This window comes from Carlito syrichta, unplaced genomic scaffold, assembly GCF_000164805.1.
Source record: "Carlito syrichta isolate Samal-C Ts95f unplaced genomic scaffold, Tarsius_syrichta-2.0.1 Scaffold309854, whole genome shotgun sequence".
Lineage (NCBI taxonomy): Eukaryota > Metazoa > Chordata > Mammalia > Primates > Tarsiidae > Carlito > Carlito syrichta.
The window spans coordinates 410,433-427,024 of record NW_007253950.1 but is presented as its reverse complement, the minus strand read 5'-3'; the positions used below and the strand labels follow the sequence as shown (position 1 = coordinate 427,024).

Genomic DNA, 16,592 nt, shown 5'->3' with positions numbered 1-16,592 from the left:
GATAGACAATTAGTAAAAATTCATTAATGAGGCACAGGCATTTAAGGAATTGCACTCTGAAGTTCCATTAAGATCAACTTTTAAACTTTTGCATTAATGAAAGCCTGTCTAGTACTCTAAGACACACACACACACCTTCCCACTCATGTGTATCATGACAAACCTGGGTGAGTCATACAATCAGTTACATAGATCAGCACAGTACCCTGCTAGCTAAGCACTGTTATGCTACTGAACAGGAAAATTTACCTCTCACTTTTTATAGTCACCCGTTACATATGGGAAACACTATACTGTATATAATACTTGCTTCTTATTGTCTTGTAAGTCAAAATATTCTCTTTTGCTTACTTTCATGAATTGACTTTGTTTTAGAATTTTAGATTAAAAAAATTAAACATGAGAATAAGGTTATTTCGCCTTCACCCAAAAGCATCACTCCTGATACCAGCATCTTTCAACTGCTGCTTTAGTTTTCTTTCTAGCTTCTGTCACAACAAAATCACAAGTATCTTATTCACTGACAGAGTTATAATCAACAAAAAGTCCTCCGAATGCCCCTGAAAAATCAACACCACTATTTTGCTTTTATGTTGGGTCTCACATTATGGTCTTAAAAAGAGTTTCTCCCATGTCTAATATGCCTAGCCCCAAAACCTTATCAGACGTTATAGTTTTAATGTTCAAGCAATACAAATTAATTCATTAAAAAACAGTTTAAAATCATGCTTTTAAAAGAACACTTGAAAGTCTAAAATAATTTACATTATGAAAAACAAACAAACAAACAAACAAGAAACCCAGGACAGGGCTCTTCTAAAACAGTGACTCTTACTAGTTTTTCTGTACAATGTCTTTGTATATAATGTGCATGAACACATGCTCATTTGACAGCTTAAAATGTATTGTTTCTTTTCACAGGAGCCCTGTCATCAGTTTATCCTCTCCTTTCAGCAATGTAAAATTTCTTAGGAAAATCAAAGTTAACATCCACAAAGAGCTATGCTATCTGAAACAGGAGTGTTATAGATGTTTCTGTAGAGTAAGCAAGGCAAAGAGTGATGAATAACCTCACCAAATGCAAGAACCCTAACAACTTTCTGCATCGTGTACTCATGCTATAAGGAATCCAGTTTGTTATCTGCTATTCTCACCTATGACATCTCTGGGCCCTTATGCTCTAGAGTCAAAAGTACTTATCACCACCTCCCCATCCCTCATTAACCCCATGCCAGAAAGAAAAAGTATACGCACCTTAAAATCTGTATTATTGATATATTCAAATACCAAAGCTGGTGTCTTTGACTGCAAAAGAGAATATTAACGCTTTTAAAATTCCCAAACAATAATCAATGTTAATTTGCTTCTGCTACAATGGTCCAGCCCCAAATTTCACTTAGATGAAAAAGCGATTCACTTATCAAGGACAACCTGTGTAGAAGGAATCCTCTTGAAAGTATATGATGTCTGGAATCTGCTTCAAAATAAGCAGGGGATAGTGGGAAGTGGTGGGAGTGCAGATGAAACAAGGTTGGCCACAGCAAATTAAACACTCAAGTTGGGTGACATGTGCAGGGAGGTTCATTATATTACTCACTTTATTTTTGTAAATGGCTGACATTTTTCATAATACAAAGCTTTAAAAAGAATAAATTTGCTGAATAACCTACCAAAGGGTCTTAGCCAACTTTCAATGGTTATGTGAAGATTTACACATTGCAGTGTTCTGGCTTGCCAACTACAAAAGGAGTGACACATTTTCATCTTGGTTTAGCAAGCCAGGCACATTTATCATAGGCCTTGGGAATCTATCAGAGGTCTTTACAGGGTCCAAAAGGAAAATATAATCATCTATGAAATTATCAATATACTACACTGTGAAATTCCTGCCTGGGCTGGAGACCATTAAGAATGTCTTACCTTAAAAAGCAGATAATCTCCCAAAATCATATATAATCAAATATTTCTAAAGTACTATAACCTTTAGTGCAATGAGTACAAAATGTTCAATATTACCTTGTATAAACCTAGATTTTCAAATGTGAGGTTCATGTACGTGAAGTAATATAATGCTAATTGGTAATAGTAACTTCAAAATTGGGAGAAAGCAGGAGCTGAAAGGGCTATAGAAAGGAAAAAAAGTGCATCTTGGAAAACTTGTTCAAGAACCAGGTGAAAGTTACCTAGGAAACAGGTCACAGTGCATGCACGCAGGTCTTTGTCAGGACAACTCAAAGCTCACACTGCAAATGATTCTTCACTACTCCCAATTTCCAAGGGTTTCATCAAGACTATCAGATCTCTTCAGACTATGGAGTAAGTTTGATCCTCTAAAACTCAGAGCAAGGGCTCACTGTTGATTTTCATCAATGTCAGTTTACTTGTCTTACATATTATGCAAAACACTTCAAGTAACAAAATTACAAAAACAAGACAGGTATCACTAAGTTCTGTTAATTAAAACAAAAAAATAAAATGAAGATACTCAGGGTATACTACACACTGGTTCATACTTTTCAAATCCTTCTGAAATTCTTTTTTTTTTGAGTTGAGGTCTCACTCTATCTCCCAGGTTGGAGTGCAGTGGCACAATCTTAGCTCACAGTAGCCTTTACCTCCCAGGCTCTGGTGATCCTTTCCACCTCAGCCTCCTGAATAGCTGGGACTACAGGCATGTACCACCATGCCCGGCTAATTTATTTTTATTATTATGGAACGAGGTCTTGCTATGTTACCTAGGCTGGTCTAGAACTTCTGCGCTCTCAAGCCATTCTCTTGCCTTGGCTTCCCAAAGTGCTGGGATTACAGGTGTGAGCCACTGAGCCTCACCTAAAATTCCTATTTTTACATGTTACTTTTTTTTTTTTTAATGGCAACACTCATTTTTAATGTAGGCCTTTTTCAAACATTTGGCAGTCTGGCTAGTCATTATAAAATCAATCTGTGCTAATCAGGATCAGGCTGAGATATATTTTTAACACCAACCATCTCTTCTCAGTCTTTTCAGGGTCCAAAAAGAAAAACTTTCCTTATTCTTCAGTTCAACAGCACTGTGTAATCATGAACAAATTATTTAACCTCTGCATACTGAATTTTTACACCTGCACAATGCAGACAGTAATGGTATCCAACCCACTGGATTGTTGAGGACTAAATGACACGACACAGTTAAACCAGATAGTAAGCACTCAACGCATGTTAACTACTGTATTATTATCATACAAGGATGTCTTTGAACAAAAAACTATCACAGGAAAAAAATAGAGAAATGTTTGTGGTAGAGCAGGTGGAGAACAGAAATGGGAAAGGAGAAGAGATATAAAACTGGGGAAGTGGGGAGTCTTTAACTTAGTTAATACAACACTTAAGGTAAAATTATTCCCCAGGGAGAAGAAACAAAATCAAATAGCTTATCTAAAATGGCTAAATATTAAGCACTAACAAAAATATTTTAGTCATATCTACATATACAATGGGAGGTCTAATGGTGGATGCTGAATTAAAGACTAATGTGAGAAAAAGCAGAATTCTTCCACCAGGGATCAGTGGGGATGGGATTTGCTCAGTTCTCAATGCTAGGCATCTATGTGAAGACATTCATTATTTCCTTGCATAAATCCAGATTTTCAAATGTCACCCTTACTTAAACAACGTTCAGTTACACAAATTGGCAGTTACAAGCTTTCAAAACTGGAGAAAAGCAGTGGCTTTAAGAAGATATTCACATGACATTTGTAGGTTGAGTAAAAATAATGAGGTGCAAACCCAGGACAGGGATTTTTCCCAGTACATTTTTAGGTTCCATAAAAGTATGGTGACTATTTTATGACTAGGCCACATGATTTTTTTCCCTGATTTTCAAAACCTTTCAGTTGTTAAGATAGACACCATCATCCCCACTGTACCATTACTTGAGGTTCTGCGTGTTAAACACCCCCCATCCGCACCCCAGTCTACAAGTACACTCTCCCACCACCAGGCACCTACCACAGGGTCCTTTACAGTGTCAATCAGCTTAATGATATTTGTTCCACCACGAAGGTTCTCCAGAATCTTAACCTCTCGTTTTATCTTCTTTTTCTTCACTGGCTTAAATATATAAGAGTAATCAGAAGTAAGACTCCTTTTGAAGTTAATATAATAAAACTTTAAAACAATGTTAGTCAATCAAATGGAGAGTATATTATCTTGCACACTGTGTTATGTTAAAGTGCATGCCTAAATTAGAGAGAAAAAACTGAAATAAAATGGGCTTGCCCGTAAGAACCTTTCACACATCAAGTTAAATAATTTACAGAATCATACAGCTTATGTGTCAAGATCTTTAAGTAGTTACAATCAGGGCACTTAAAAATTTGAGCACCCCATCACACTTTAAAAATAAAACGACTGCTTACTAGATAACTGCTAAATGGAAAATGTTATAGCTCTGAACAGCTGTATATCATACACTCACAAATGGAAAAACTGAAACAAAATGGCGAGACACCTGCTCTTCCAATGAGCTACATGTAATGCTGTCTTCCAGGAATGAAGGCCAGTTCAGTGACATCAAGTTACAAACTTGTTTCCCAGCTGCTGGCTCCCATTTCCTGTTGCCACTCCCATTTCCTTAATATCTAGAATCTTAAATCTGCACAGAGCCAGTAATGCTTTCCAACAGATCCTACTCCTAAAGAAAGAGATGTTCTTTAGGAAGGAAGAAAATCAATCTCTGATACAGTAGTGACTGAAAACTTCTATCAGTTAACTGTTCAATCTGCTGGAGAGAAAGATTAAAGACATTCCTCAGAAACACTCACTTTACACATATTACTTATTGTCTTAAATGGGCTAGAGTTTGAAGAACAGAAGCAGTTCTGAAAACGCAAGCCTATCACAAATCAAGTATGCTTTATATAAGGCACTCAGAACCATGACTGGCACATAGCACCCAATAAATGTTAGCTTTATTATTTTCAAAGTTTTAGTAACTTGTTATTTAGGTCATATTTAATCTTTACAAAACCTCTATGTAGTAGACTCAGCAAAGTTGAGCTATTTGCCCAAAGTCACACAGCTAATAGCGGACTGGGACAGGAATCACAGGGCGATCTGACTCTACATGCTGTAGTCTTAGCCACTGTGCTTTTGTTTCACAAGTTTGACTAACAGGAGAAATGTAACTAAGGTACAGGAGTATTTCATAACTGAGACACTATTATAACAGCACAGGCAAAGATAGGCCCAGTGGACATGCCATGAAACAATACAACAAGATTTTAAGAGCTTGTGTGTGTGGTGGGGGGAGGGGAGAGACAGCACATACACACATGCCAGAAAAACCTTCATCTTTTGTTGTCACTAAGATACGGCTTTGAACACATAACAAAACAGAGAGGGAAAACAGCACCTGCATCACCTATAATAGGGTGCTCAACTGACAGACTGGACTCTAGCTATGTCCTTGTGAGCCAGTTGCCACAATATGCCCATTCTCCACTTTGTCAGGGTTCTCAGTAAGCAGATCTGGCTGATGCGCTGGTTCCCCATCCCCACATAGAAACCTTATTCCTTGGTCCCTTTTTAATAATTAGAGCTAAAAATATTGGGAAAATGAAACACTGTACAACCCCATCAAAAAACAGCCAGGGAAGGATATACTACAAAATAACTAGCCTATAAGCTTTATGACAATGTCATGAAACAAACTGAGCAACTGTTCCAGATTTTTAAAATGTGACAACTGAATGTAACACGTGATTATAACTGAATGTAATCAAATCATGTGATCTAGGATGTTCTTTTGCTATAAAGAACATTCTAAGGATAACTGGCAAATGTGAATGACGGCTATAGATTAGCTAACAGCACTGCATCAATGCTAATCTCTGATTTTCGAACACAGTACTGTAGGGTTACATAAGAAACTGTATTTTTAGGAACAACATCCTAAAGTATTTAGGGATGACTGCAATGTACTCTCAAGCACTCAAAAAAAATTAAAAAATATATAATTATATAGATGTATATATGTACACACACATTTAAATACATGTGTGTATATATACATAAGAAAGAAGGATAAAGTAAATGTTAACATTTGAGGAATCTGGGTGAAAGATACATGGGAATTGTTGTAACTTTTCTGTAAGTATGAAATTGTCAAAAAGTTAAAAGAAAAATAAGAGTTGGCTATCTTGTATATAAGTTCAGCCAATGCTACAAGTCTATTCAATGCTTTTCAACAAAAGGAAATTCTAGAATTGTCATTCAGTATTGGAAAGCTGCTATAGATCTGTGGGAGTGGTAACAGAGAGAGAGAGAACAACAACAACAACAAACTTCATAGCCAGAAGCCCACAGACACCAAAAAATCTTTTCTACTTCTAACTCCTTACAGGGGTAATCCATTAGATAAGTTGCTTCGATGATGATGTTGGACATAAAGTATTGCATTCTTCTCCCGTTATTTAACAACAGGTCAGATAGGAACATTCCTGGACAACCCAGTTAAGATTAAGCTATCTTGGCTGGGTTCAGTGGCTCAGCCTGTAATTCCTGCACTTTGGGAGATTGAGGCGAGTGGAGTGCCTGAGCCCACTGGTGTGTGATCAGCCCTGGCAACTTGGTGAGACATCGTCTCTACAATAAAATAAAATAAAAAATTAGCTGGACATGGTAGCGTGTGCTTGTAGTTCCGGCTACTTGGAAGGCTGAGGCGGAAGGATCGCCGGAGCACAGCAGGTTGATGCTGGGGTGGCCATGAGTGTGCCACTGCACTCCAGCATGAATGACAGAGTGAGACTTCAACTCAAAAAAAAAAAAAGATTAAGGTATCTTTCAACACATCCAAAAGAATCCTACATAGCAATTGAAGCATATTTTGCTGCCCATTTCCTGTCCAACAACTTCCCAAATGAGAGACTGGGAATAGCAAGGCAGTTTGGAAGTGGCACAATGAGGTTTCATAGCAGCTAGAGTCCTCATAAACTGACAAAAGACCCAGAGATGATAGACAAAGAACAGTGACCTACAGTCCAGGATGCTGCCCTCCAAAGCATCAAGAACCAGCTCCTTTCAGCCTCAGTTTATTTCTCTGAACCAGAGAGGTGCTCCAGAAATGAAACCACCAATGAACTCTAAGGAAGTGAGATGATTTTAATGCTACAAATGGAAGCGGAGAGAAAAAGCTAGGATTTATAAGGGAGGATTGCTGACGTCCTAAGGAAAAAAAAAGGATTAAGGATGCTTTGGCTCTCCTGTCCAGAGTTTGCAGTCATTCACCACCAGTTACACAAAATGGAGAAAATTCACACATTTCCACAATAATCTCATAATTTCACCCTGCATGCTAGAAAAAGCATTCCATCTGAGGTTCACTTATTCCAATTCAGAGAATATCTATTTAAAAGATTCAAACTGACTCAGCTATTCTCTAGATCAAAAACAAAAAACAAAACCAAAAATCCCCCCCTAAAAGTCCAGTAAACAAAAGAAGCAAAAAAGTTAAAGAATTAAAGTGTTTTTTTTGTTTTTTTTTTGAGTTGGAGCATCACTCCTTTGCCCAGGCACGCATGCTCACAGCCACTCCAGTGTCAACCTTCTGGGCTTCAGTGATCCTTCTGCTTCAGCCTTCTGAGTAGCCGAACTACAGACATGCACCACCACGCCCAGCTATTTTTTATTTTATTTTATTGTAGAGACAAGGTCTCTCCAAGTTGCCCAGGCAGGTCTTGAACCTGCGGGCTCGAGCAATGCACTCACCTTGGCCTCTCAAAGTGCTGGGACTACCGGCTGAGTCACTGAGCCCGGCCAAGAATTAAAGTATTAAATCAAGTTTTAATAATAAATTTTGGCAAGCACCTAATGAGATATTTAAGGGGAAGAAAACCCCACTTAAATTTTTCTGTGAGTTTTTTCATTTTTTAGAACTCATGAAGACAAAGCAAAAAAAAAAATTTTTCTTTTCAGAAGGTTTCTGCCTATGTGTTGATCAGTTCTAGCTATTCAACTATTTCTCTTGTGTTGATCAGTTCAAAGTAATCCACAAGTAAGGTTCCTTTTCTCTTTCCCAATTTACCAATATCTATAAATTTCAAAACAAAAAACAAATTTAGTGACAGGCTATTTAGAAAGACGAAAGTTGATAAAATCAGAAATCTGTTCTATTTACTCAGAGCTGCTTTAAAAAAAAAAACAGATTTGAAATTATTTCAACTACTTGCATGTAATTGTGATTAAACTTGCAACTTCTATCTACCATAAGAATTATGACCATAATAAATTCCAGCAAATATTAACAGGCAAAGCACAAAGGAACTGATAAATCCAAAACAGGCAGAAATACTGCTCATAATTTTCAAATTTTAGGTTACTCTTAGTCTATTATCAAACCAACAATAATTATCCCACTAAGATAATAATTTCATCACCTGCAATGAACAACTACAATAAACAATGGTTACCAGGAATGTAAAAGGATAGGTAAGGAAGCAAGTTCAGCCTGGATAAAGGTATACTCTTTTTTTTTTTTTTTTTTAAAGAAAGGATTTATTGAGAGAACCAAAAAGCTCTCACAGTGGGAGGGGACCCAAAGGGGTTGCCCAATAATGGTATACATTTTATTACCTTGGTAGCATCTTTAAAATACATTCCACCTGAACTAAATATATATATTATCTGAGCAATGTTATTTCTGTATACCAACTTTTTCTGTAATCTTTAAGTCTCATCATCCCAATTACATTATCAACTCCTTGAGGGTAACTGTTTATTCTCAGGATTTAAAAAGGTAAGGCATAAAATCAAAATGACAATCAGATACCGTCTTACACACATTAGAATAGCTACCATTAAAAAAAAAGAAAAGAAACAGAAAATAACAAGTGTTGATAAGGATATGGAGAAATAGTAACCATTGTACAATGTAGTGGAAATGTAAAATGGTATAGCCATTGTGGAAAGTTCCTTAAAAAAAACAGAATTACCTTATGATCCAGCAACTCTGCTTCTGGATATATATCCAAAAGAAGTGGAGCAGCATCTCAAAGAGATATTTGTACACCCATGTTTAAAACAGCAATATTCACAATAGCTAAAACATAGAAGCAATCCAAATGTCCACTGACAGATGAATAAACAAAATACAGTATATACATGCAATGGAAAATTATTCAGCCTTAAAAAGGAAGGAAATCCTGATAAATGCAATATGAATAAAGCTTTAAGACATTATATTGTGTGAAATAAGCCAGTTGTATAATTTCACAAGGTACCTAAAGTAGTCAAATTCATAGAAACAGATAATAAAATGATTGCTGCCAGGGAATGAGAGGAGGAGGGAGAAATGGAAAGTTGCTTAATGGGTATAGAGTTTCAGATTTACAAGATTAAAAAGTTATATAGATGGATGGTAGTGATGGTTACACAACACTATGAATATATCTAAAGCCACTAAACCATATCATATAATAAATGTTAAGATGGTAAATGTTTTATGTATTTCAACACAATTAAAAAATGAGAAAAAAAGCAAGGCATAGAGTAGGACTTTTGAATCTCATCAAAAGAAGGTTACAATCCTTTCTACTACTGGCTTTGCCTCTAAAATCATTCAGTTGGCCCAAGGGTATACACCTATATTTTATTGCTTTCTCAGTGCCAGGCACGTTTTAAGCACATTTAATCCCCTCAGATGAGTACCATTAGCAGTTTTACTCAAGGACATCAAGGCACAGACAGCTTAAATAAATGTTCAAAGTCATAGAGCTTCTAAGTTAGAATTAACATCTGGGCCATAACTGCCCATCTATCTATACTTTATCTGATTCTCCCAAAAACTCTGTGAGTTAAATAGGAAATGCATACCTATTTTAAAGATGAGAAAACAATTAAATGGGTATAAATGAAGAAGTTAATTCTGGAACTCAAGTCTTCTGTTCTCCATTTACAGGACTTCTTACACTGTACCCACTGATTATGAGGTGGCAGATCCTGAAATTAAACTCTAGAAACTATCTGAAGCTCTGCTCTACACATGAAAATGGGTACTTTATATCAAGTATCAATGGGTACTCTGTATCTGTATTTGTCTCACACATGGCTTACTCGAATTATTTGAAAAGAATTCTAACATATTAAAAGAATAAAACAACTCAAAACTCTGAAAGTGATCATGATGAGACTTGGAGGAACTGTATGGGTTAAAAAAGCATAAAAACACTGCTTACTGAGGCTTCAAACCAAGATAGTAAAGTAGCATTTAACTTAAGCATTAAAGTATTGCTGTGGATACAAATCATAGAGAACCCCTGCCTGGGTCCCTAAAATTTTGCCTCCAAAAATTATCAGAGGCAAAATAATCTCATCTGACTTCTAGTGAGGGTTCCTCAATTCTTCCAGCATAGTGTAGTACATTAAAAAGTCAAATATCTAGCAAATGTGCTAAGACTCCACAACAGGTACACAGGGTTCTAAACATTGTGCTTCCATACCCCAACTACGTGATTCTGAACAAATCACATCCTTTCTCTGAATCCTGGTTTTTTTGTAAAAAGTGTCTGGATTCCAATGTTTTCTAAGCCCCCATGTTCTGTGATTCTGTTTGACACAGGTTAACTATACTCTCAATCTGTGACCCCACAGATATTGGAAATAGCCTAGTTCACATATAATTTTTAATTATTATTATTTTTTGACTTGGAGTCTCACTCTGTCGCCCAGGCTGGAATGCAGTGGTATGCTCACGGCCACCCTAGTGTCGACCTGCTGGGCTCTGGCGATCCTTCCGTCTCAGCATTCCAAGTAGACTAAACTACAGGCGTGCACTACTACGTCCAGCTAATTTTTGATTTATTGTAGAGACGAGGTCTCGCCAAGTTGCCCAGGTTGCTCTTGAACCCATGGGCTCAGGCAAGCCACTCGCCTTGGCCTCCCAAAGTGCTGGGATTACAGGCTGAGCCACTGAGTCCGGCCTATTTTTAATGTTAGTAATACTTTAATAATGGTGTTAACTACTTTTATGCCACAGGACATTAGTGAAAGCTAGAATTCACAAAAAATTTAGATAAATACCACTAGTGGATTGCCTGAAGATATCTTCATACACACACCTAAATGGAGAATAAAAAAAACCTACTACTGGAGAAGGGAGAAATAAAGGAGAAAGCATCATTTTGACATAACGAGCACTAGCTCACTATGAAGTTACTAACAAAGATGTGTAATCAATGTCATCCTTCTTTTAACACTACTTCTTACACAAAATTTTAAAAAATACCTACAAATAAGCTAACCATGCTTATAAATAAAACCAAATACTACCATTCTTTAAGCTCAAGAATAAATTTCTAGAGGGAAAAAATGGACAGCCAAGAGGTTTATTAAATAAGACTACTAGCAGAAGGCCTTATATGGGGATTTCCAAGTCATTGTAGTGCTGGTTCAAAATGCTGTACATTTGTTTTTAAAAAACAGTATTGCTCTTAACTTCTATTTAGGAAATAGCAGTTTAATTTGAAAAATCCCAAGGGTTCCAAGAAATGTTGAAATCCACATACAGGGAGTATTAACAAAACGCTAAAAGATTTTTGTCAAAAATGGCCAAATGCTTTTATTTCTGTGTATACCTTTCTAAGAGATACTACAAAGGAATTGAAGAGTTGATTTTTCAGAATCAAAAGATAAAACTTATATAACTTTCTGCCCTGCTATATAAACCCTTACTTACTCCCTTCTTTTTCTCTTTTCTGCTCAAAGTAATTTCTGTCAAAAAAAGATATAACCTCCCTATTGATTGGAAAGTTTTAAGATTTTAGGCTCAGAATGTCACTTAGAGATAGACTGTAAAACTTTGGTCACCAGTTTCTAAATTCCTAAAACCTATTACCCAATTTATTTTAATCAATAAAATGCTTGGAAATCTGATTCAAATTAAATGATGTAAAATTTCCCTGTGATTACTCATCATCCAACCATTCTCAGATATTAGAAAGAACTGCGAGACCAGCCCGGGCAACTTGGCGAGGCCTGTCTCTACAGTCAATCAAAAATCAAAAAATAAAATAAAAAGAAAGAACTGATATGAAATGTTATCGACAAGGAAGACAGTCTGTCTTCTATGCCAGCCACTATGGGTACCACACATATGTATATTAATCCAACTACAATCCCGCAGCAGAAATATAGCAGACTTATATGACAAGGAATCTTTTTCTAGATTCCTCCAAATTATGAGCAGCTGGTGCCCTGTTAAGGACCCAACTTCCTATGACCAAACACAACAGTAGATTATTAGTTGTAACTTCAAATTATTTGAAGAAGGACAACACTGGACAAAGACCCTGTTCTTTTTAAAAACAAACAAACAAACAAACACTTTCAATCTACTTTAAAAACAAAACCACAACAACACTATTAGTGGTTTCTTATCCCATCTTTCAGATAGTAACAAAATCTGGATAGAAATATCACAGGGCTTTAAAAAACATAAAAAAGTAAGTGTAGTTTTCACCAGTGCAAATATGGTGGTTTAGGCTGCACTGTGAAAAGAAACCACGCTGAAAATAAACAAAAAAACCATTAACTAGAGTATCAAAGGGGTCTCCTAGTCTTATTCCCAGAACACTAGAACTTATTTCTGTGCTCAACATTAAAATTCTACCATCTAATGCTAAAACAAGCAGTAAGAGACAAAAAGAAATAGGAAACAGGAGTTCTGGCTAATGATTTCCTATAACAATGTTAGATAAGTTTCTTGTGCCTAGGTCTCCCATTTGTAAAAATAACCTACAGCAGCTGCCATGTTGGGTTCCCTAACATATCTTGAGATTCTTTAAAGCAGAGAAAAAAACCACCCAGCAACTGACCCTATGAAGTTCTTTATAAAAGTAACTAAAGAACAATGTGATACATTCCTAAATGAACACACTGGTATTTATACATACACCTGAATGCTGTTCCTTTCAAAAAAGACACCACAGGAAATCACTTTTTCTAAAAATGTTGCCATTGCACAAAAGTTTAGATATTTTTCTGGAGTTGCTTTAGAGTCAGCAATTCATTCTTCTAAACATACAGCAGTGAAATATGGATATTCTTAATTTTAATTTATGCCTTGTTCATGTCTTAGATTTGAAGCAGCTCATATTCATGCCTGGCTAATTTTTTTATTTACTGTACAGACAAGGTCTCACCAAGTTGTCCAAACTGGTCTCAAACTCCCAGGCTCAGGCAATCCTCTCACCTTGGCCTCCCACAGTGCTGGGATTACAGAAGTGAGACACTGTGCCTGGCCAGGAACAACACTTTAAAAAATATTTATGGTTTTTTTTTTTTTTGAGTTGGAGTCTCACTCAGTCACCCAGACTGGAGTGCAGTGGCCGCTCCCGGCCACCGCAGCCTCGACCTGCTGGGCTCAGGCGATCCCTCCGCCTCAGCCTTCTAAGTAGCTGGAACTACAGGCGCGTGCTACCACACCTGGTTAACTTTTTTGATTTTTATTGTAGAGATGAGGTCTCGCCAAGTTGCCCAGGCGGGTTTCGAACCCGCGGGCTCAGGCAATTCACTCACCTTGGCTTCCCAAAGCGTGGCATTACAGGCTGAGCCACCGAGCCCGGCCTATGCTTGTTTTTAAAAAAAGACAAGCGTGAGATTCCAATTAAAAAAAAAAAGTCAGCCAGGCTCAGTGGCTCAGCCTATAATCCCAGCACTTTGGGAGGCCGAGGCGAGTGGATTGCCTAAACCCATGGGTTTGTGACCAGTCTGGGCACCTTGGCAAGGCCTCATCTCTACAATAAATAAAAAAAATTAGCCGGGCGTGGTATCATGTGCCTGTAGTTCTGGCTACTTGGAAAGCTGAGGCGGAAGGATCGCTGGAACCCAACAGGTTGATGCTGGGGTGGCCATGAGCATGCCAACTGCATTCCAGCCTGGGCGATGGAGTGAGACTCCAACTCAAAAAAAAGAAAAACCTTGTGACTTTATAGGTGCAACTCATATTTAGGCAATAGAGGAATCAGATTCATCTTCAACATCAATTCCTCACTTTTCCTCAGTGTTTCTGAGAGCACAAATAACTTTGCCTGTTTCTCTTTACCAAAATTCTGCTCCTTCATCAGTAGGTTAGAATGTACCGAGTGATAGAATTGATCATTTTTCAGAAAGGTGATAAAAAATATAAGTCTGACCTCTTGAATTAAAGAAGGATTTCTCCACAGCAGCCCTAACACACACAAAAAAACAGCTTTTCAATCCCACATTCTTTTTTTTTTTTTTTTTTTTGAGTTGGAGTCTCACTCTGTCACCCTGGATGGGAGGGCAGTAGCACGCTCATGGCCATCCCAGTGTCCCCTGCTGGGCTCTGGTGATCCATCCCCTCAGCCTCAATCCCAAATTCTTAGTACACAGATCCTCTGCGAAATGGCCGCACTGGAAATCATGTGTATTACTCTTGGGTCTTCTCAATCCTTCACTAAATGACATGTACACACCTTAAATGATCTGGCAATAATGAGGACCCATCACAGATTCTAATAATTGCTTCTTAGTATACCCTATAAAATATTATCAAAGCTGCACAATTAATCAGTTACCTGAAGGAAAATGTAGTCAACTCTTCATGCTCATTAAAATCATGTCTTCATCCAAGAGATAACAAAAGGCATATCATTATCAAAATGAGAGCACTAAACCAGATATTAAGACAGTTGTTCCAATTATCACTTTAGTAATTGTAAGTTACCCTTTTACACTTTCACTAGCTGATAACTAACAACGGCTCACTGCTTCACAACAAGGATTCCCAGCACTCCTGACTCACTAAATCCATCCCACCTGAAACTTTTTTGCCAAGAGAGAAGAAACAAGTGATTATCCTCCTGGGCTTTAAACTCATCTCTGAAGTTGCTCCAATTTTTTCAAACATTCCTTCTGGAATAACGCAGAGTATGCACGAAGAGTAACAAACACAGTGCTCAAGGAGACCTTTTTTTTTAAATCGGGATCTCACTCTATCACTTAGACTGGGGGGTAGTGGCATGATTATGACTCACTGCAGCCTTAACTCCTGGGCTCAAGCAATCCTCCCTCCTCAGCCTCCCAAGTAGCTAGGACCACAGGTGCAAGTCACCACATCTGGCTAATTTTTTGCAGAGACAAGGTCCCACTATGTTGCCCAGGCTAATCTTGAACCCCTGGGTTCAAGCGATCCCACCTTCGCCTCCCAAAGGACTGGGATTATAAGCATAAGCCATCACACCAACCAAGGAGCCTTTAAATTTGTGGAATCTCCATGAAAAAGCTTTTCTTTCTTTTGTTATTTTCTGACAAATGGAGCCATTTTTGCTTGGAGCACCCATAATTTACATTATACAACAAGGATATTCCTGAACAGAGAGTCGGGCTTAGATTTGAGACCAGCCTGTATATTTTCTTGAAAGTTCACAGGAAAATGGGTTGGAAGAAGACTACGACGGAGGGACAGCAGACAAAAGATACATACAATTCAAGCTGGCACTGCTCTTTTTAGAATGTGGCTGAGGTAGCTTATATCCTTGTGACCTATGGGGGAAAAAATGTAATACGCCACTCATAGGACACTCACCTTGAGAATTTTCACAACCACTCTCTCATTGTTGGTGATGTTAATGGCCTCAAATACTTCACTATATTTTCCGCGACCAAGTTTTCGAACCAGTTGGTAATCATCTTGATTACTGTGAAAAGCAAGAGACACACATAAATGCCAGGATTTGGGATTACCAAGCCTATGGCCACTACACACTCCACCCAGCCGCTTCTATTAATCAAACACTTGGACCTGTCTATACATCAAGCCACAACTCATTCCCTAAATGAAAACCACAATGCAAACTTGGCTCCTTTCACTCTGCAGAGCTCCTAACCTAATTGGTCCCTCCTAACTTGGGGAGACAAGGTAGGAAGGCAACGCTAAGCCAATCTAGGGGGCAAACGAAGCATCCATCCCGGCGACCCAGAGGATGCCCCCTCTACCCGTAACTCCACAACACCTATTTCGCACCCTTAAGATAGACAGTATCTGTTTGGAGAATCTGGACGTATTGAAGAAATCTCCCCCCACCAAACCTCACTTCAGAAAACGAAAAGGAGAGAATTTTAATAGCTCAAAAGAACAGCTGTTGGCTTCCCACCCGAATAGAAACCCAAAAGTGTGGCAAGGAAGGGCTGCATCCTCACTTCCACCAGGCTGATACCTGGACCCTACACTTCTCCCTCCAGTAAGAAAGCATTCCTTGGGTGAAAGGGGTGCGCAAAGTGGGGAGAACGGGACGAAACGGGGAGCGGGAGGAAGAGGAAGACAAGGACATGTGCGAGGGGGCCTTTGCCTCCCACCGCAGACCGGAGGAAGCGCCGGCCCAGCCTAGGGGCCGCCAGGGAGACACCACTGGGGGTCGAGTGCGGTTTGCGGGGGGCGGCCGGACGGGGAGGGGTTAGCGGGCCCGGCGGGGGGCGGCGGCGGCTTTACCCCCAGCTTGGGACGTGAGACTCGTAGTCCCAGTACTCGCGGCTCCTCAGGCTGTTCACCTCGGCGTAGACCCGGGCCCTGCTGCCCGCGGCCGGGCCGGGCATGG

General features: G+C 38.6%; 1 protein-coding gene across 3 annotated transcripts in view; it reads right to left on the bottom strand.

Moving 5' to 3' along the window:
- Positions 1-16,592, bottom strand: part of CSNK2A2 (casein kinase 2 alpha 2) — a 40,827-nt gene extending 24,235 nt beyond the window's left edge. For 2 of the 3 annotated variants that reach the window (XM_021717541.1, XM_008068008.2), the window contains exons 1-4: positions 16,487-16,590; positions 15,584-15,695; positions 3,988-4,089; positions 1,255-1,305 (exon numbers count right to left, since the gene is read on the bottom strand). In XM_021717541.1, the coding sequence (XP_021573216.1) occupies positions 1,255-1,305; positions 3,988-4,089; positions 15,584-15,695; positions 16,487-16,590 (369 nt within the window). Of the gene's footprint in view, positions 1-1,254; positions 1,306-3,987; positions 4,090-15,583; positions 15,696-16,486 lie in introns of all 3 variants that reach the window. The other variant, XM_008068007.2, reaches the window with a different exon arrangement.